At 36.2% G+C, this 21,755-nt stretch overlaps 1 protein-coding gene across 2 annotated transcripts in view; it reads right to left on the bottom strand.

Annotated features, from left to right (window-relative positions):
• LOC6046760 (transcription factor AP-2-epsilon) overlaps positions 1-21,523 on the bottom strand; it is a 287,781-nt gene extending 266,258 nt beyond the window's left edge. Inside the window, exons 1-2 of one of the 2 annotated variants that reach the window (XM_038252308.1) lie at positions 21,201-21,523; positions 14,734-14,822 (exon numbers count right to left, since the gene is read on the bottom strand). In XM_038252308.1, the coding sequence (XP_038108236.1) occupies positions 14,734-14,775 (42 nt within the window). In that variant the 5' untranslated portion in view covers positions 14,776-14,822; positions 21,201-21,523. Of the gene's footprint in view, positions 1-14,733; positions 14,823-21,200 lie in introns of those variants that run through there. The other variant, XM_038252306.1, reaches the window with a different exon arrangement.
• Between the last annotated feature and the right edge of the window lie 232 nt (positions 21,524-21,755).

Raw genomic sequence — 21,755 nt, 5'->3', positions numbered from 1 at the left:
TCATATGTAAAGTGACAAAAATGCACGGAGTTTTTTCGGTTTTTGTTGAATATCTCAGGCTTGAAATCGAATTTTGGGAATCTGTGAAGGTCAAAAGGTGAGGCATTGTGAGCTGCACAAAATGGCGTTCTTAACTCAATTTGGCCAAAAATGCACGTACGACAAGTTAGCACGATGGCGACGAAATGATGATGCATTCTATCACTCATTTACAACATTGTTGTTAGGTCATTTTGAGCCATTTTTGTTCTACAAATAGCTTTGCTTGAATTGTTTTATTATTTTTACTTCATTAATTTTACGTTTTTTGATATGTACTTAACGTGTTTAGTTTTTAATGATTGTTTTAGGTTGATTCTATAAACTCCAATCATAATCTTTTGCCTTTTTGGATGTTTTAAAGTTTTTTTTATCCACTTTTTTGTTGTTCCTTTTATAAATATGTATTTTTGAACCATTAGCCATCAGCAACTATGTGTGTCAAATACGTACATATTTTGTCAGGGCTGCGGAGTCGGGTCATATTTCAAACGACTCCGACTCCGACTCCGACTCCGGCTTTCTCAGATTAGCTGACTCCGACTCCGACTCCGGCTCCGGCTTTGAACAAATGGTTGGCTCCGACTCCGACTCCAACTCCGGCCTACCAACTCTAGCCGACTCCGACTCCGACACGACTCCAGCTTTCAACAAATGGTTGGCTCCGACTCCGACTCCGACTCCACATGTTTTTAAATGTTTCAAAAGTTAGTTAACTATTTTTAGTTAATTATTTTTAAAACATTGATAAATAGAATTATTTAAATACTCTCTAAGCGTCATGTTTTTCTCAAGAAAAATTAGTTAAGTAAAAGTAAAGTAAAGTAAATAAATGGAATAAAGTTTTTTTTTTTCAAAGCTAATAAATTTAAATATTAAATTGTTATTTTTGAACGAATAACTAAACGAAATCTGGCCTTAATGATCTATGGAACATTAAAATTCAATTTGCTCACTTTCAGACTGACATTTGTAAGAAGCACAGTGACAAGCACCTTGTTTTTTTAAATGACAATTTTAAACGAAACTTTTTTTTTGTTTTTTTTTCAGACGTACATGGACATCACTCCATGGCTGAAGGAGATTATTATTGCAAATCAATGTATCTAAACAATTTCTTCGTGGAAAGGACGCTTAAGATGTCCTTTTCAAATATCTGTGACATGAAACATATTTTAACCTGGAAATTTTCAATTTATTTTAATTTTAAAATTTACATACTTCAAAAAGGAGGTGCACGATACTTCGTGAATCTTCACCTAAAACGAAGCTTTATGGAGGATCTTGCGCCTCCATCAAAATATATGAAAAAACTTAAAATATAATAAAAAACAAATATCCATAAGTAAAATATTTTCTAGGTCACAAATATTTAATTTTTTTTAAGGTACATTGATTTGTAATGATTATCACCTTCCGTCATATTGGCGTAAGACATACAGTATGAGAAAATTCGTACCAGTTGATAATATTTTGATTCTGTGTTTTTTATTTATAATATTTGAAAAATAAATTAAAATCCTATATTTTATTCTATACATTTTATTATTAGTTCATTTTTGTACTGAATTCTTGAGATTTGTTCAACGATAATTTGCAACAATATCAAAAAAGTTTACCTAAAATCAACAATCAATGATTATTTCAAGTTTGTTGCAACTTCTTTTCACATTTTTTTTAGTTTAAATTATTTTAAATGCAACACTTTGATTTTCTTGTAATCAGTTATAAACAAAATGCGCATGTTGAGTTCCAAGTAAGAGATCGTTATTATCGTTGATTATTTGTTACAAAAGTTAAACTGTCAGTGACTCTTTTTCGATCTGCAAAAACAGTGATTACTATTTTGTACCTAGTGTTACAAAAATGATAAATCATATACTTTTAAAGTTATAAAAATGAACAGTTTTTAAATCACGAAAAGCAAACTAAAGCTGAAGAGCCACAGCTGACCACTTATTATGTAAACCAAATGTAAATTTGAATTGAAATATAGTCTGACTACATAACCAATATTTTTTTATTATTTTTTGAATTATAATACTACATACTTGGGTAAGAGGTTATCATTTAGTGATTATAGTGTAATAACACAATTAGAGCTTTTCAATCACAATAAAAATCACAATAAAAAGTTGTTTTGTAAATTAAGCTGTTATATAGGAAATGCTGAACAGTAAAAAAACATATTTTTTGTTGAATTTAAGATAACTCCGGCTCCGATTCCGGGTTATCAGAAATCTTCGGCTCCGACTCCGACTCCGATTCCAGCTCATACAATTTAGCCGACTCCGGCTCCGACTCCGACTCCAGCTGTTCGAGTTTTGACGACTCCGACTCCGACTCCGACTCCAGGCTTCCCAAAAAGACCCGACTCCACCGACTCCGGCTCCGGCTCCGACTCCGACTCCACAGCCCTGTATTTTGTCATAAAAAGTAGTAGATATTAATTGGAAACACCGCCATAGTTGATTCCAGAAAAAAAAACCAGAACATTGGCAAAGACCCATAAATTGATTTGTCTTTTTTATCTTCCGACCTGTTCAAATGTTTTTTTCTATATTTTTAGGCCATTGCAAATTTTATTTCAAGTTTTTTGCATTAAACCACAAATTAATCCATTAACAATTGAATATTCAATTTTAAATAATAATATTTCCTATCATAAAAAGTGATCAAACATTTTAGGTAACTTTCTAGGTAACTCTACAAACTTACGCACACCCACAGCCCAGTCCCGACCACATCCATGTTGTGCGAGGCAATTTATTTTATTACATGCACACAGAAAAAGCAGCAGCACCAACAAAAAGTCTCTCCGTACGAATCGTGGCCGACGCAACAAGCGGCAAACCCCGGTGCCAAGAAGCGCAATTATAAAATATTCATTGAGCTCTTCCTTCCAAGACTTCCCCTCTTCCAAGGACTCTCCGCGCATCCTGTCGCCTTGGTCGACGAAAAGAATAGAAATGTTACCAACCGCAAGATGTCGATATTGCTTGAACCATGGACCAAGGCAAGGTAAAGGAAGAAGCCAATCTCGGCAGCTGTCACCCCGTCGACCCCGAGCGGAGTCGGTGTCACCCGCCGCCTTGACTGCTTCTCCAGAGGTCCACCCGGGGATTCGTTTCTCCGGGGGTAAATGTAATTTGGCTTATTATTTGAATTCTTTTATAAATTCTCTCGCGTATATTTGCATACTTTGCTGGCACGGATGGGGATGCTCATTGGAAAAACTTGGGGAATAACTTTGGTGTAATATATTGAGCAAGAGAGTGACTCTCACTTCTCTCGATTCATCGAGGTTACTCTGATTTGTTCCCGTTTGCTTCAGTCTCTATCTACACAGCAAAACTGGTATAACGCAGAAGAAATGAGAGAAACTGTCAGAAGAGAGAGTTGCTCTTTTGCTCACTGTCTTGCTATCTCTTGTAGAATCATTCAAGCCTCAAAGTTTCAGACATCCCTAAAATGCTTTCGAAACAATTGCAGGAACAATTTGCCAACAATCTCGGTGGCTTTTTTCTCTCTTTCTCTTTTGAGAAGATTGCGCGAGGACGACGTGATGTCAATGTCATCCTCCCGATAATGTAATAATCGTCGTCGGAACCTGGCCGCGCTCCATCACCTCTCGAAAGGGCACATGTGCGGCCTGGTTGGCACTAGGTGGTTGCATGATGCATAAAATGCCCACACGAACCTACTCGAGTCCAGAACATGGACTTGCGGTTGGGCGCACGTGGTGTCGGCAATTTCTGAACCTCTTGGAATTTTTACACGGTAAAAACAGTTTGATGAGTTGTTGATCGGAAAGTTACATATTTTTCATGAAATATTTTTCTGATTAACACTCAAACGCTCGGGTAGTCATTTGACCCCTATTTTTTTTCTTAAAAATCTCATAACTTTTGATAGAATTGACCAATTTGGATGCTTCCGGGTGCAAAAGATCCAGATTTGTCTATATTTTCAACTGTCAGACGGAGGACAAATGTGGTCCATTTTTACCGGAGATATTCCGGATTCTGTTGTACCTCGGCCTCTATATGGGTATTTGGCCAATATAATAAAAACTTTTCAACAGAATAAAATCGGAAATGATGCAAAACCAAGGAATCATCCTAAAACATCATCCTGCATAGATACATGACATGCTGAAGACCTTCGGGCACCGGAACAGGTTCTATCCGGAAACGGTTCACTGAGCTGATGTCAATTGTTGCCCAACTGGAACCGGCTCCGCTGCCCCGTAGGACTTAACCATGTCAATTATTTTTGCAGGATGATGTATTAGGATGATGCCTTGTAGTTTTGCATCATTTCCGAAATTTTTCTGTTGAAAAGTTTTTATTATATTGGCCAAATACCCATATAGGAGGGCCGAGGTACCCCAACAGAATCCGGAATATCTCCGGTAAAAATGGACCACATTTGTCCCCCATCTGGCAGTTCAAAATATAGACAAATCTGGATCTTTTGCAACCGAAAGCATCCAAATTGGTCAATTCTATCAAAAGTTATGGGATTTCTAAGAAAAAAAAATAGGGGTCAAATGACTACCCGAGCGTTTGAGTGTTAAAAAACTGTTTAGGTTCAAACTTTCGCCAGCAGATTTTCAACTGTGTCTAAGTTTGCATGTTTTGGGGGCCTTCTTTTGGGCAATTCAGCACCGACCTCAACCGGAGAATGCCGGCGCAGAGCCCATGAGGATGATAGATTAATAACCGTTTGCCAGGGTACTTTGCAAGTTACCACCGATACCTGGCAATTATGTGCGCGAGAGTGAGTGAGTGGTGCGTTAAAAATGTTTGGATAAAAATTCAATCACGCCATCTTGACCGGCGGTCGGTCCCGGTGAAGTTTGTCGCACTTTGATCATCGTGACGTGAGAAGATTCGAAGCCCTGGATGGAGTTAATTTCTCCAAACGTGGTGGCGTGACGACCATGGAGTTTTCTGATAAGAAGGATTTCTTACGTTTGACAGGAATTGATTGACGTTTGACGTCACACTGAGGAATGTGAAATTTGAATTTTCTCAACTTGAGATAAAAACTATTTTTTGGATAAATTGTCCTTGGTTCAATTTGTTTTACATATTTTTTTCATCGGTATATTGAACCATTCGCAAAAGGCTCGAAATGGGCCTTCTTCAAGCTTTGATTAATGAGTAGAAATCGCCCCTTCTTTGCATATGTCGCAGAGGTAATCCAGTTCTATGCTAAATTTACCCTCTATCGTCCACCCTTGCACAAAGCAATTACTCACGTTGTGGTCTCGTCACAAATATGTATACTCTGCAATAACGAGGGGGTGACAGCTTCACATTCCCTGGTTTCCTTTGCTCACGTTTTGATATCGAGGGCGATTTGTTTAATTTGTCAGCTTAGGCATTTGCCCTGTCATGTGCCATTCAGGCTTTTTTTCCTCCCAGTTCATTGTCGGTGACACTCGTTCTTTTATATACTCTTTTTTTTTTGTTTTTATAATCTCCATTGATCTCGTTTTGATCTTTTTGCGGTTTTTTCGAATGCGATGAGCAAATCGAGAGGAGGCTGCTGGGTTTTTCAATCCTTTTTGAACTCAACTCTTTCCAACCTGGACTCTGAATTTGCATGAAATTAAATTCATGATAGGAATTTATTAAAATCACCTCACTTCTTCTTCTGTTCGCTATAGGTCCTTCCCCCACCCTCTCCTCCTAAAAGTGAGTATCGGGTACATTACAGGACTTGTCGTTCCGTTTTCTTGTTACCTTCCCGATTGTGGAGCTTCCATGCCACCATACCGAATCTTGTTCGCACTGTGGGATTCAGAGTGGCAAATTATATTTTTTGCTATTCCGTCGTGAAACTACTTGAGAGGCAGTTTTTGTAAATATTGCTCGGTTTATTCAAGAGGTCGTATCAAGGTGCTTCGATTTGGATGAAACTTTCAGCGTTTGTTTGTCTTAACATAAGATGAACTCATGCCAAATATGAGCCCTCTATGACAAAGGGAAGTGGGGTAAAACGGGCATTGAAGTTTTAAGTCCAAAAAACATTTAAAATCTTAAAATTGCTCGCATTTACGTAAAACTTCATCAATTCTCACTCTCTTAAGTATATCGAAAGGTCTTTGTGCCATAGACATCCAAATTGGTTTGACTTTTCTCATAGCTTTTACAAATTACTGATAAAAATTGTTTTTTTTAAACCTTAATAACTTTTTGCAACAGCCTCAAACACCCATGCTCCTATGGGACAAAAGTTAGGGAATTTCATGGATTATAAGCCTACGGTATTAACTTTGGACAATCGCAGTTTTTCTCATAGTTTTTCGATTTTTCTATAACACACATTTTACAACGTTAGTTTATGCCCTGTAGGCTTCGATGGCGGCACTTTTTGGTCTTAATTTTGTCATTATTCGGAATCCTCGGAAAATATCACGTATGTTAGAAGTATTAAAGCTGTAAATTCAGATTTTTTTCCAGGAATCTTAAAATTCCAGTAACTTTTCTAAAATAAATTCAATTAAAATTTCAATTTTCCACTGGTTTCCTGATCCGGATTATTTAGAACAGGTTCCCATTGGCCATTTGGCAACATTTCTGAATCTGATTTCAAATAAATTCAGATTTTTACCAAGAATTTTATATATCTGGGAACTATGTTTTTTGAATAAATTTAATAAGGTAATATGTCAAGTGTCCACTAGTTATCTGAACCGCTTTTATCAGAACAGGTTCCAATTTTGCAACATTTATAAATCTGATTTTAAAAGAATCTTGAAATTTACTTAAGTAAAATATTTGACAACATTTCAACAACGTTTAAAACAGGTTGGCCACTTAGCCACATTTCTGATTCTGATTTTAAATAAGTTCTGATTTTTTCAAGGAATCTGTTAAGTCCAGTAACTGTTTTCAATAATAAATTTGATTAAATTTAATTCAAGTGTCCACTGGTTTCCTGATCCGGATTATTTAAAACAGGTTCCCATTGGCCATTTAGCCACATTTTTGGTTCTGATTTTAATGAAATTCTGTTTTTTTTTTTTCAGGCATTTTATAAGTCTAGTAACTATTTTTAAAAATTAATTTAACTAACATGTCAAAAAAAATCAGATTTTTTGAAGAATCTTATAAATCCAGTAACAATGTTTTTTTCAAATTAATTTAATTAAAATGTCAAAATTATTTTTAATCAATTCAGATTTTTCCAGGAATCTTATAAATCCAGTTACTATGATTTTTAAAATAAATTTAATTAAAATGTTGAATGTCCACTGGTTCCCAGATCCGTATGATTAAGAACAGGTTCCCATTGGCCACATTTAAATATGATGTTAAATAAATTTAGATTCATTTGAAGGAATCCTGAAAAATTCTTCCGGTTGGCCAAATTTCTGATTCTAATTTGTTTTCCAGGAATCTTGGATTTTGTCCACTGGTTCCCTGATCCGGCATGTATAAACAGGGTCTGATTGGCCATTTGGCAACATTTCTGAACCTGATTTGAAATAAATTTAGATTCTTTTAAAGAAATTTTGAAATTTTCAACCAAAAATATTTTTTTTAATTTGAATAAAATTGTCAAGTGTCTACTGGTTCCATGATTCGATATATTTAGAACAGGTTCCCGTTGAGCATTTTGCCACATTTCTGATTCTGGATATAAATTAATTCAGATTTTTTTCATGTAATTTGTAAAGTCTGGTACCAAAAAAAACTTTTAATGATTTCTTTAAAAATATCATGTGACCACTGTTTCCCGGATCCGGGACAGTCAGAACAGGTTCCCATTGGCCCCTTGGCCATATTTTGGAAGTCTGAAAATATAAAGTAGCAAAGAATGCTTTAACACCACGTTTTTGTCTAAATTGTCTGACACATAGGAATTTTGAAAAAAAAACTGCTTAAATGTTTTCAAGTTTCCGGATTCGGATTGGCCAGAACCGGTTCTCAATGGCCTCACTTTCGATAAAACACATCCGGATATGCTTGGACAAACCATTTTTTAAGTTTGTATTGATTGTTTGAAGCAGTAGTATATTTTTTGCATAAAGAGCAACAAATTTCAAAATTTTGAAGATTTACGGGAAGTCAGGGTAACAATGAAGACATGGGCCAGGTTGCATTGAGTTCAGGAAGTTTTTTTTCGTCTGTGTTATCGATTTGCTATGATTTTTTGAACATTGGCCGATCTGTAATCTGTTCCGAATATGAGGGATGACTGTACTGGAGTTAAGATACTTTTTTCAAAATTTTCATACTAATTTTGTTAGAAAAGCTTAGAAGGAAAAATTAATCATGAGAATCATTATGGGCAAATCAAATATTTTTTACAAATTCCCAAAAATATTAGTGTCTTGAGAATTAATAAATAAAAGTTTTGTTTATTTGTTGAACTGAATTGTTATATCTTCAGATATTGAAGAATGTATTCAACGACTGTGATTTGAAATAAGTTATTTTTTTTTGCAAATTTTGACCTTATCCGTTCGGAGTATGATCCCATTATGCCAGTTGGCTCTCGCTTTGCGAATAATTCATTGCATTATTTACCGGGAACAGGAGAAAATGTAATAAAAATTTCGTTCCTTCCGTGTCCCCCTCCTTTTGACTGCCCAATCGAATCATCTCCGTTGTGCGGTCCACTGATCTGGGATGTGGGTCTCCTTCCCCAAACGGCGATGGTTTCATCGCCGCAAATCCAGCAACCGGCAGCTGCACTTTCAGTTCAAAATTAAAAAAAAGAATAAAAAGTCGGATGAATCTCTCGGTGCCTTCCTCCTTTATATTGCCAGCAATGAAAAAGTGCACATTCGGTCCGCAGAGTTGTTACTGGTCCGCCACTAAATCCACGTCCGCGTAATGTTTTATCCCCCCACCAAGGACCACCCCCTCCCCACCTTCTTGAGGGTGGTGGGTGGATGGTGTGGCGAGAGGAACCGGTATCAGAAGCAGCGGATGTTACACACAGAAGGCGAGCCCTTAAAAAGCAGTGCATTTCATAAATTATTTAAAAATGGTGGAGGAGATGGAAGTTTAAATTTATTTTTCCAGCGCCGGAGGCAAACCGACGCGCTGTCCCGTTTTGGCTGCCGAGGGTACGTCGTCCTGCTCGCGCGTTATGTCCCCATATTGCATTTGAGAAGGTGCGCGCGCCCGGTGGACCGATTCAGGAATAGGACGGGCAGAAGGATGATCAGTTTTTTGGAAGCAGTTGTGGTTTGCTCAAATTGTGTTGCATTACAAGATTGTATGCATGGGGTTGAGGAAATCTGTGATAAATTGAATTGTTACAAATATTTTTGCTTTTTTAAGCTATAACAGTCAGCAAGTTTTGTTTTATAAATTCAAAATATTTTTTTTTCTTATCATCCAAATATTTTGGTTTTTATCGTTTAATTTGCCAGTGCGATTGTGGTTCAAACGCCGGGACCCGTGGTGTGCGGGCAAGCGTGATTGCCTCTCACCCTGTCGGCCTGGGTTCGATCCCAGAAGGTCCCGGTGGCAAATTTTGAAACGAGATTTGTCTTATCAGGCCTTCCGTCGGACAGGGAAGTAAATGTTGGCCCAAGGCTTACCTAGAGGTTAGGTCGTTAGCTCAGTCCAGGTGTAGGAGTCGTCTCCCTGGGTCCTGCCTCGGTGGAGTCGCTGGTAGGCAGATCGTCAGTTCGAATCCCGGGGTGGATGGAAGCTTAAGTATAATACGAGGCTTGCATTTGCCTCAACAATCAAGCCTTCGGACACCTAGTTTCTAGTAGGAATCTCGCAATCGAGAACGCCAAGGCAATGTTGTAGAGCAAATAATTTCGAACTTAAGTTGCACTTGTTTTTTTTTTGTTTTGTTATTAAAGATATTTTACACAAGTGTGCATTAGGGTGCCCAGAATATGGGAATTTTCTTCAAAACCTCGCTCCACAAGCTGAATATTGTTCCTTGAGCTATTTTAGGATTCTGAGCCAAATATGAGCAAAATCGGTCTACATTCACCCATTGATACTCGAAGGTGATGTTTTTATGGAAAAAAAATCAAAAAAAATGTAAGGAAAACCTAATTTTCTCACGGTTTGGCTTGCACGGTGCACTTCTTCCAACAAAACAAAATATTTCCAAAAGTGAGTAACTTATTGGAAATTTAATGCTCTACAACTTTGTAGAACTTACCAAAGCTGTAAAATACGATCCTGAAAAGTTAAAAGCGATTCCAAAAAGTCATTTTTGTATAAAAAACATTTTTTTCACCAACTTTAGGCTCGGGTATTAATGGGTAAATCTCAATCAGTTTCGCTCAAAATTTGCACACATGTTTGAAATAATCCAAAAACCCGTTTTTCGCTTATAGAGCAGGGGGTCATTTTTTCTGGGCACCCTAGTGTGCATTTGTCTCTTGACATGTTTAATTTTAATCCCTCTATATATTTTATAAATATTTAAGTTTATTAAACAAAACATATATAAGTTGCAGTGCGTGGCCGAATGGTTACGCTGTCCGCTTTGTAAGCGGATGATTCTGGGTTCGATTCCCATCTGCTGCAACCTTCCATCGGATGAGGAAGTAAAATGTCGGTCCCGGCCTTGATTGTTAGGCCGTTAAGTCATTCCAGGTGTAGGAGTCGTCTCCATGCCATAAGTACAAACAACACACCAAACCAAGCCTACTCCGGTGGAATCGCTGGCGGCGGTTGGACTCGCAATCCAAGGAAGGTTCCTTGGAGTAAAAGAGGTTTGGGTGCTCTCCCCATTCAAGCCTTCGGACTCCTAGGTTCGAGCAGAAACTTGCAATAGAGACCACAAAAGACCCGGGGGTCGTTAATGTGGATGGTTTGATTTGATTTGATTTGATATAAGTTGAAATCATTCTTTAAAAAGTTACATCCAATAGATACAATCGATTTTCAAGTTTGGAGGAAGTAATCATGATATATCATTAAATAATTTAAGTAAGCTACTAGAAGGTTCTAAAATTTACACTTGAGAAAATTGCATGAAATGATTCTAGAATTTAAATTCACGTTTTCAAGCAGGAGCGGCAACAGAAATATATATTTTTATAAATAATAATAAATAATTATACAAAAAAAAAATCTTTATGACTACAACAAAGAAATTAAGATAAGACTTACGATAAGTGCTACGTCAAAAATTCATGAAAAAACAATTATAGTTGATTATAAGGAACCTTCTGTAATTGAAAAAAAAAATATGATTATCAAGGTTATTTTAACATTTTCCACGTTCCGTATAGGTAATTTTATTATTTGATGGTCCTCATGGAAATTGCTATTTCTGGATGTGAAAAATTACTAAGCCAATAACTTATTACTATAGCTAGTGATTTTTCACGAATTCACAGAAGTCACGTAATCCGTGAAATTTGCGCTTGGTCATAAAATGTGGTAAATATCGTGAAATTTGAACCAACTAATTGTCAAATTGCTTCTAAGTTTATTTGAATATAGATTTTTTTCAACGTTATTAACAGGCATTTTGGAACTCATTTTTGAAGTTATTGATTTATAATTTTTTACGAAAAATTTCAGCGAAATATGTTTTAGATGTAAAATGCCAGGGATAATACAATTCGGTGTATAAAGCATTTTAAAACAGGTTTTTAAATATCTTTAAAAAAAATCGAAAAACGATTAACAAATTGCACAAACCGCAAGGAAAGTAAAAAAAATAAAGTTTTGGGCATAAATGAAGTTTTTCACAATTTACATTCATTATAAACTTTGCAATGTTTTCTCCCAAAATTTAGCTCATAAGTTTTATTGTCCTCAATATTTTGTTTCAGGGTTTCATATATTGTATCATAAAGAACAGCTTACTTTTCAGTACATTTCATGAACACAATTATTTTAAAATAACTCATTTTTGATAGATTTTAGAGCACCGATTTTAAGAGTACCGTGAAATTGCCGTGAAATTCCAATGTTTTGAAATTGGCTTACCTCGTTATTTCATTTTTATCGTGAAAAACAACTAGCCCTACCTATTGCGCCAATACAAATTGTATTAAATCGGTTTGAATGATTTCTTCAGAATCTTGTTACCCAACCTAACGATTCTCAGATGCTTTTCCAAGAAATTAATGTTGATGATATTTTAATAAAAGAAGGAAATTCACTAAAAATCAACTAACTTCTATATAACATTTTTAAATTTGAGGTTTAAAGGTGTGTTACACTGGCAGCACTGGGGTCAAAACGGCGAGATGAAACCCCTCGCTAGATCGAGGCCACATATTAACTATCAGACAAAAGAGAAGTGTCAACGAATGGGTTGCGAAGAAATATAGCAAGTAAACAAACGAAAGATCGAAAAGATCCCCACAGCCGACCACGCTTGGGCAAAATATGTTAATTTAAAGGAATTTAGTTATTAATAAGTATGTAATCCTGTACTAGACGAGATCAGTACCTACACCGGTAAGGGAGACAAAGTGCTTAGACGTGATATTAGGTCGGTTACGAGCTTAGGTCAGAATATCATTCGCATCTTTCACTTTAGGTAATCACTGTGGAATACATGCTTACATAACATTTCCGTCGATATGAACTACCGGAAAAGACTAAATGTAGGTTGATCATGACCCCTCTTTTTTCCTTTTATAAACATGAATTTAATAAAATTACATTCTTTTAGCTTTGAGCTGCACTAACTAAACTGCTGCTGCAAGGAACTTTTCATATGGTCCGAACAATCTCAACAAGATGATATTAAACTTCTACTTATTTTTAGCATAATTTTCATAATTTTTAAGCAAAAAGTATCACATATTGCTGCATACTTAATAACGGTAAGCTAATTTCAAAATTGTGCAAAGTATCAATTTATGAAAATATTTTTGTTTCCTTAAGTCTATTTCTGATCTGTGTTTCCAAACTAAAAAATAATGTGCTCTATTTAATTAGCAATACACAAGATACGTTATGCAATTTATCCTTAATAACTTACCATATTTTTTATGTTTTTCCTTAAAAATTTAAATTTCAAAATTAGTGAAGTATGAATTAAGTTCAATAAAAAAAAGCCTTAAAAATTAAATCAGCTAGTGAAAAATATCAATTCTTTGATTTTTGGTTTCGTACTGTTGAAAAAAAAATAGAATCTACAGATGCAAATTTCAATGTTCGAGCTGCACATTCTAATAATTATGCGTATTTCTACCAACCACAAAAGCAATCACCTCTTCAGACAACTTGTCGTTTTGCATCCTGAATCTATTCCATCAACCTCCGAGATGACCCTTCTTTAGATGCACCAACAACAACAATCGACTCTTCCTCCAACGCAGGTCCACGCCGTCCATCGACTGTTGTTTGAACAGTCGCGTTTGTAATCTGGCATTTTGCTGCCTCCAAAGGCCGAGACTCGGCTTTGTTGTTCCTTTGGGTAAACATGAAACAACTGGCCATCACCATTGCATTGTCGTCGCCGCTCGTTCATTGAAGGTGGCTCGCTCTATGTTCGCTAGTACTCAGTGCGGTGTGGCTTTTTACCAGCCGTAGACCGCCAGACCTGTCCGGTCAAATGAAGCGAATAATTCATCAAACACTTTGTGTTGTATTAATCCTCTGCCGCACTTCTATAGCTATCCGGATCAGGGATCAGCGCCACGACAAATTTGTCTGGGACCGAGTTGGACAAAGTGGGAAGATGTTGACAAATTTTAATTTTAGTTGATCAAAATTATTTTTTCAGGCGTTCAAAGGATTTGTTTACAAACTGCTTTTAAGCTTTTTTTTTCGCGATTTTGATTATAGCAAATGTTGGAGTATATTTGCGAGAATTTGAAACAAAATTTTCATTGTTCTATAGCAGAAAAATATGCTACCTTCTCCTTGTCGGGCCACGAAATCCTCGTTCTCACATTTCACTTGAAGATTCCAGTTCACCACGAATACGCATGTCACTCCCCTCGTAGATTTTTTTCCCGTCGTCGGCTTCGCCAAATTTCACCCAAACCGCACATTTGTCGTCAAACAAAGAAATCCGAAAACGTGATAATGAACTCCTCACCAACCAGCCCACAGTCCTCAAAGGGAGACGAAGGGAAAACTGCCGGGAAAACAACCCCGAAAACGTGACCAAGTGTTGATAAACTCCCGCAGTTATTTGACATCATTAAATTTGCAAAACGATAGCAATCCGACCGCAGCTTTTTTTCCTTCGACTCAACACAAAAGGAAAAGCCCGGAAAAATATCAGGTCTTTTCCCTAGAAAAATTCTAATAAACTCAAACGTAATCAAATTTGGCGTCCCCAGCGTGAGAGTGACGCGTGACTGGAATATTTCCGGGGCCGAAAGTTGCCTTTTTCTTTATGACATTACCCAAAGTTAAACGAAACGAGTCAAGATGATAACAGTGCGATAAACCCCTCTTCAGAGAGCATGTCCCCAAAAAAGTGTCCCTTCAACCGCAACACACACAAAAGAAATGGCCTATTTCCGGTCAATTTCGGTTAGAGTCCACCCACCTCACACAACATTTTTGGAGAGTCCCTTAAAAATTCCACAAAATTTAATCCTGTTTAGGTTGCGTACACAGCCGGACTTGAAGTCCCTCCGACAAATTGAATTAGGATCAGGGACTGGGGAAAAGGGATATGAAAATATTTTTGTTATTTCCGGGGAAGCATGGACGACACACGTAACCAGCCAACTTGAGCGGGTCCATGCTTGAGGACATCGTCACTTACCTGCCAAGTGGCCGATTCCAGGGCGGCAGTGAGAAAGGACATCCGGTACCGCTGGGGGAGGTTCTGTGGTTTGATGGTGTAAGGATTATCTGGATGGAGAAAAAAGAAGTAAAATATTAGCAAATTTGAATAAACATTTCTGGAATATAAAAAATCAGGTTCCACTTTTGTTTGCACCATTTGGTTTTCAAAAATTTTGATGTTTAGACCACTTTAAAAAAAAAACAGTTTTAGTAAATGATTTTTGTATTTTTTTAAGAGAGACATACCATCCTGCATTTTCCGTCAATTTTTTGGTTATATTTTAGGCTATTTCCTTAAAAATTTTGAACGAAAAAAAATCGTGACATCACCTTTAAATTTAAGTTTTAGACTTAAAAATCAAAAAAACTCATAGATGTGGCGTGTATTTTTATTTCAGTGTATTTTTTTTCAGAAAGCTCGTCCAATTTCCTACAAGTAAGTCTTTGACCACTTTTTGATACGACGCAACGGCTTCGAGATACAGTAATTTTTAAATTGCAAAATACAAAAATATTTAAATACCTTACGCCCTTCTCAAATTTTATTTCCGAGTACTATTGGCTCCATATACACAAAAATGGCTTATATAGGCCTAGGATAACATGTCTACAAAGATTTATTGAAATCGGAGAGGGTCGGGTATCAAAGTACCAGAAAAATTCCTGATTTGAGCTGGAATTGCTCATGAATGAAAATAAATATTTTTAATAGCTTAAATAATCAACTAGATAAATATGGATCATTATAAGGAACCAGAAAAAGTTTTCACGCCAAAAGTTTTTTATCGTCGTGTTAAAAAAAAATCCACGAAATTAGTGAAATTTCAGCAAAAAATAAATAAGCATTTAATTACAAGCCATGGTTTCAACATTCGAAATTATTGCTTTTCATTCCAGAACCCCTTTGTTTTGCCATCATCAGTTTTTAACTGTATTTCATTTCTTTTTTTGAGGAGCGGCCGTGGCTGACTGGTTACGGTGTTCGCTTAGTAAGCGAATGGTTCTGGGTTCGATGCCCATCTGCTCTCAACGAGAAAGTTAAGAACACATGAATTTGAAATGATAAATATGAACGAAAAATCAAAGTCGCTCGAGGCGGGGTTCGATCCCCCGTCCTTTGGATTGGTAAGCAAAAATGCTAACCACTAGGCCATGACGACTTGGTGAGCGTGGACTGGAATTAGGAATACTGTTACAGAGAGCGAGTTGTGGCGCTATAACCACGGCAAATAGTGTCCTGGGCATTCGTGGAAATACAATGTCCCATCCCAGAGGGTCCCGGAGTACCAAACCTTCTTAGCATGGTGCTCCCAACGAATACAACCAAATCTCGGAGCGTATGGTGGTGTGTCCCCACGCTTCATCCTCCCCTGTCGATTCAGAATTGTGTTGTTGTTCGAACACTCAGTGCTCAAACTCAACCCAATTACGAGTCATCTCTGCGATACGGCTTTACGCAGTAGGCCTGGCCGCTTTAACGCTTGTGATGTTTCAATGCATTTCAATGCAATGGCGCACTACAAATGTTAATAAATGACAAGAAGAGTGCTAGGCGTCATCTAACCTAAGGCACTCTCCAGGATCCCTTCGAAAGATTTGCTGCGCTAGGGTCTGATTAGATTAGATTAGATTAGTATTTCATTTCTTTTAATTTATTTCGTTGAATAGCTGAGATGTGGACTACCTTTTAACAGCTGATTAATTCAAAGTTTGAAACAGAGTTTGCGGGTGTTAAAGAATCGAGTAAATCTACTGAAGGAAAAAAAATACATAATAACCTTCGAATATTAGTTTTCAACATTTTTAAATATTGTCGTTCTCTTTTTTAGGTATTTTTTTACTTTGCCTCAGAATTTTACAAAAAATTATAATTTTTCAAAATGTACCCCTGATTTTGTGGGAAAATTTTGAAAGTGGTGGGTGCGACATAAACTAAATAAAGATTCGCGTTGGTTTTATAAAAAAAAGTATTTTAAATATACTTACAAAAAAAAACACACCTTTGTTGAAAATAAAACCTTCATACACAATATAAACTTTCGATTTTATTTCATTCCAAATAAGTACTCCAACCATGCATTTGAAAGGCACAAAGTAGTTCTGTTAAAAACTTTTGTTTAACTAGAGAACAACATTTTACAAATATTTAAGTTTAAAAAACGTAACCAATTTCATTGCAAAATAAATATTTGACAAAGTTTGAAATGGAAATCGTTTGGTGACACAGGCACATTTTTTCCTTTTATTTTCAACTGTAAAAGAAGTGATGAATAATTCTTATTATAATTTTTTTTTGTTTTCTTCAAATCTTATTTTTTTTTATTTTTGAAAACTAATGATTGCAAAACAACTGTACTAGTGTAAAATGCATTTCAAAACACCTTTTCCTTGGGAATATTGAAATTATGGCTTGTTATTTCAATACTTATATTTTTTATTTTTTGCACCCCGCTCTTGAAAAATATTTGCATCGGCCTTATCTAGCATTTCCCAAATTTTGTTGAAGTTTGATGAAAATCAAAGAACTTTTTACTAGTTCGAGGTAATCATATTGACTTGCTTACCCCTCTACAATCCAGCTCCGCCTCTAGACGGGCTTCGATCTAAAAATACGCCAAAAATCAATTTCTAAACCAATTTTTGATCTTTAAAAAGCATTGGAAAGAAGAACTTCAAATTAAAAAAAAATTTAGAGCTTGACTTGTTTTATGTGATTTTGTTTTTTTACTACCCTTTTCTATATTTTAAGTAAAAAGAAGTATGCCGTAATTTATGTAGTGTCCCAGATTATGCCACTATGCATTTTTGTTTTAATTTAAATGATAATGATGCCATTAAATAAAATGGGAAAAACAATCAAACCAATGAAAAAAGTGACTGTAAAAACATGAAAAAATCAAATAGGCAAAAAGTAATAATATGAGGTGGTAGAATAGGCCAAATAATACCACAAACAAAAATAAACTAAAATAGAGAAGCAAATTAAAATAACAGAAGTAAAGTTTTTCGTAGAGCAAAAATTGTTTAAAAAGACCTCAACACGAGAATTTGCCAGTACAGGTTTAAATGTTGGAAGTGAGATTTTTAAACATTTAAGAATTTTTCGATCCATGTCTCATTTTTTAACGACTGCCAAATTTCCCGGATTCTGAATTTCCCGGGAAACGGAAAAAATATTTTTGAAATTCCGGGAACTCCCGGGATCCCGGGAAATTGATGAAACAGTTCTAAAATCTATGTTTTTTTTATATTTGTTATGTTTTTCAAGCTTTAAATCATAGAATTAACTCAATCATATTAATTGGTTATAATCCACTCTTCAATCTAAACAAGAAAGACAAGTTTTAAATTGATTAAAGGAAAAAATAAGTTTTTTTGTTCTTTGTTGTGATTTGTATTTGAAATGAACTACAAAGTGACTCAAATTAAATAAACTTATATAAATATATTTCTTTTTTATATGACATGATCCGAAAAGATTGAAAAATTTATTTGAAAATATCTTTAAAAAAAACAAGAGGTGACAACAAATAAAATGACACCAGTCCATGTATAATTTTAGATAAGTTTTGAATTTGAATGGAATTTTTGCAAACATCCATGTGTTAAAAAAATTCACCGTTAAAATTGAAAAAAAATATTTATACTTGTATTGAAAAGTTCAACTTTCACAAAAAACTTTAGCAAAAAACATATTTTACAATTTATCTTTAAGTTACTACCGCCAACTATGAAAAAACAAGAATACAGTATTAATAGGTTAGTAGATTTTAGAGCAATAAATTTAACAATCGGTGATCTGTGAAATTGTTTTGTTCTGTTCCTGTTTTAACCAAAGTTATTCAAAACATCATGCAAAACATTGCTAGATAGTTGTCTTAATTCGTTTCATTTGTTCTGATTTGCCCCACATGGCAGTGTTTGATGACAAATAATTTGATTTGATTTTTTTATTTTAAATCATAAATATACCTAGATATCTCAATCTTTTTTTTAATGCGCTAGGCATTTTGCAGATCGGTAAATTAAAATTTCAACAGTTTTCCCCAATACACCAAATCGTGTTGATATATGCCGAATACAAATCATAATGCTTTAAAATTATTATCTTTTATGAGGTATTAAACTGTGCATCTATTTCCACAACCAAATCTGAATTTCCAGACTAAAAATTGTTTTTTTTTTTTTGTTTCGGGAATTTCCTGGACAAATTATGAAAAATTCCGGGATTCGGGTATTCCCGGTTTTGGGAAAATCCCGGGAATTCCCGGGATGGACGCACTAATTACAGTATTTCTCCTTAAAAAAGTTTTTATTTTAGCAAAGTTTCTTTGAGGTGAACTCAACCCAACCTTTTCAACAGAATATGGTTTTATTGTCACTTTGACCTAATCACGCCCCCACACCCATTATAACCCCCATTGACGATACTTTCTGAAAGTTCATAAATAAGTTAAAAAAAACTTGTTTTCAGCTTTTAACCAAAATGTGCACAGTGTATTTCATAAAAAATAAAATGTTATTTTAGCGCAATTAAAAAAAAAACATTTTAACTGTAAATAAAAGCGAGTAACAAAATATTGTCTAATGTTTTCAACTTTTACACATGTATGACTGAAAAATAGGGTTCTTATGTAAAAAGGCACTTTTCCAAAAAAAGACGCATAATGCACCGTAAATTTTTAAAACTTTTTTAGTGTTTTTTTCGATGAAAAATACGTTTTTTCGGAATTCTGAGTACGCCATCAAATCGGGCGTCTAATTTTACACAAAAGTCCATTTGACACCAAATTTCTATCTCATCACCGTTTCAGGCTGCAAATTATTGAAAAACACCTCTTTTTTCACATGTTCAAAAATGGAAGGGGTCGTACCGCCCCTCCGTCACGAGATATCAAAAAACGGACCTCGGTTTCGTGATCAGGGACAAAAGTTACCCCTTAGGACAAAGTTTCACGCAAATCGAAGAGGGGTCGGGGCAACTGCTGTGTGAGTTGGCGGAGAATTACCCATATTAAGTTTACTCAACCATCGTCCCAACTATTTCACACATTTGAACACTAGACGGTTAAAGCCAATGTACAAAAAAAAAAAAGATGGTTAATTCATCAGAAAATGATGACAGATTTTGTGACAAATGATAAATTCCGTTTCCATCTAATCATTTAGAAAATAGTTTATGCAACAAGTTGCAAAAAGATGTTTTTTTCAGCACTAGTCGTACATTTATCGGGTAGTGATAAATACGACGAGTGCTGAATAAAGTAGGTTTTGCAACGAGTTCCATACGTTTTTGTTTTGCAATTCCGAAAAACATCATTTGAATTGAATTGTAAGTCAAATGTCCATGCATTTTGTCAACCCACAGTTTAAATCAAAACAATGTTGAAAAGTATTACTTTTCTAAACAAGTTCTGAAAAGTCTAGCTTTTCAGCATCCATTTCAGTGCTGAAAAGTAGATTTTTAACCTTTTTTCGAAAAGTGTTTCTATTCCATTATTTTTGGGAGATAAAAGTAGGCTGTTTCGTCGTTGGAGAATGGCAGAAAAAGTAAGTAGTTTAACGACGGAATTCCAAAACATTTATTTTAGCAATGTTCATATTATTCTTAAAATTATATCGCAGTCGTATATCTTGTAAATTTTGAACTTTTCAACAGGATAAAACCATCATACCGACGGCTCACAAGCATACATGTTTCAAACGTTCACTACCGTCGGCATTACACATTTGCTAGCAACAATGCCAATTCAACACCATCCATTCCACGTGGCACTAAATTAACAATAATTCAGAAATGGTATGCTACCGTGGCTGCTGCCAGCAACAACCAATCCGTTTCGAAATAAATGTTTAATCAAACTTTTCCCCACCGAAAAGCTCTTTTGCCCCCTCTGGTCAATTTGCTATAGAGGAGGGGAGAGGTGAGGCGATGAACTTTCCGGTGCTAAATAAAAATAATAATTACTCCATTTGCCCTGGCTGGCCGGCTGCCTGCTGACCCCAATAACTGTCACGAAAAATCATCGCCAATATAATTCAATTTTTAATGTCAAATCAACACTTTTAGCTTTTGCGCGTAATTTATAAAAATGAGCTTTCACCGTGAAGGTGGGATGGCGAGGGTGCGTGGTGTGCGTGGGATTTATTGAAAATTGAAAAAAAGAGCCGGTTCATCGAATCTCATGCATCACTTGATTGGTTAAAAAAATGCCATTTCCGTTCGAGTGCTTCCGCTTCGGTGGCCATTTTTTTCTGTTTTGCCCTGGAGGGGGCGAGACTCAGTGAGCTTATAGATAATTTTCACTTTTCATTTAATATTGCATTCAGTTCGGTGTGCTTTTTTGCCCTCCGTGTGTTCTCGTAATTAATTAGGTTCTCTGAGCGTGAGTATGTTTGTGTATGTGTGCACAACCATTGACTTTTGAACTTTTTGAAACCTACCCCCGGAGTTGAACGATCCGTCCCCGGGACAATCCGTCTGACCGAGAGCAAAACCACACCAAGATACGTTCCTCTGCCGAAAATTTCCCTCCGTAAAGCTTTGCCAAAAATTCGCACAAACACCCACCTACACACTCACTAGTACGCGCTTCCGGGAGTTTTTTTTTTTTTTCGAGGTCGGCTCGCTGGCCAAACTTTCGCGGTAAAGGTTCAGCTGGCGACTGCTCGGCACCAATTTTGGAAGCCCACGGCAATTGGCCACCCCTGGCGGGCCTGACTCCGTCCCGTTCTCTCTAACCCCACTGCTCTCGTGGTTGATGTAAATGTCGTCCCACTCTGGCACCCGTCGTGTCCCCCAGGGGGTGGATGACTGGAGACGGCGACCTACCAACCGACCGACCGACTGCTCATCATCATCCCTCGAGCGCTGCTATTGGCGAATGCTCTAGCTCCGGTGGTGGTCGTGGTGAACTCCTCTGGAGCAGAGCAGCCCTGGCCTGGTCCTTTTACATAAAGGATACACAAAATCATACTGGGGAGCAGGGTTGCGAAAAG

This window comes from Culex quinquefasciatus, chromosome 2 (genome assembly GCF_015732765.1).
Source record: "Culex quinquefasciatus strain JHB chromosome 2, VPISU_Cqui_1.0_pri_paternal, whole genome shotgun sequence".
In the NCBI taxonomy this organism is placed as follows: Eukaryota; Metazoa; Arthropoda; class Insecta; order Diptera; family Culicidae; genus Culex; species Culex quinquefasciatus.
Note: the sequence above shows the minus strand (reverse complement) of the source record. Positions and strands in the feature narration are given on the sequence as shown.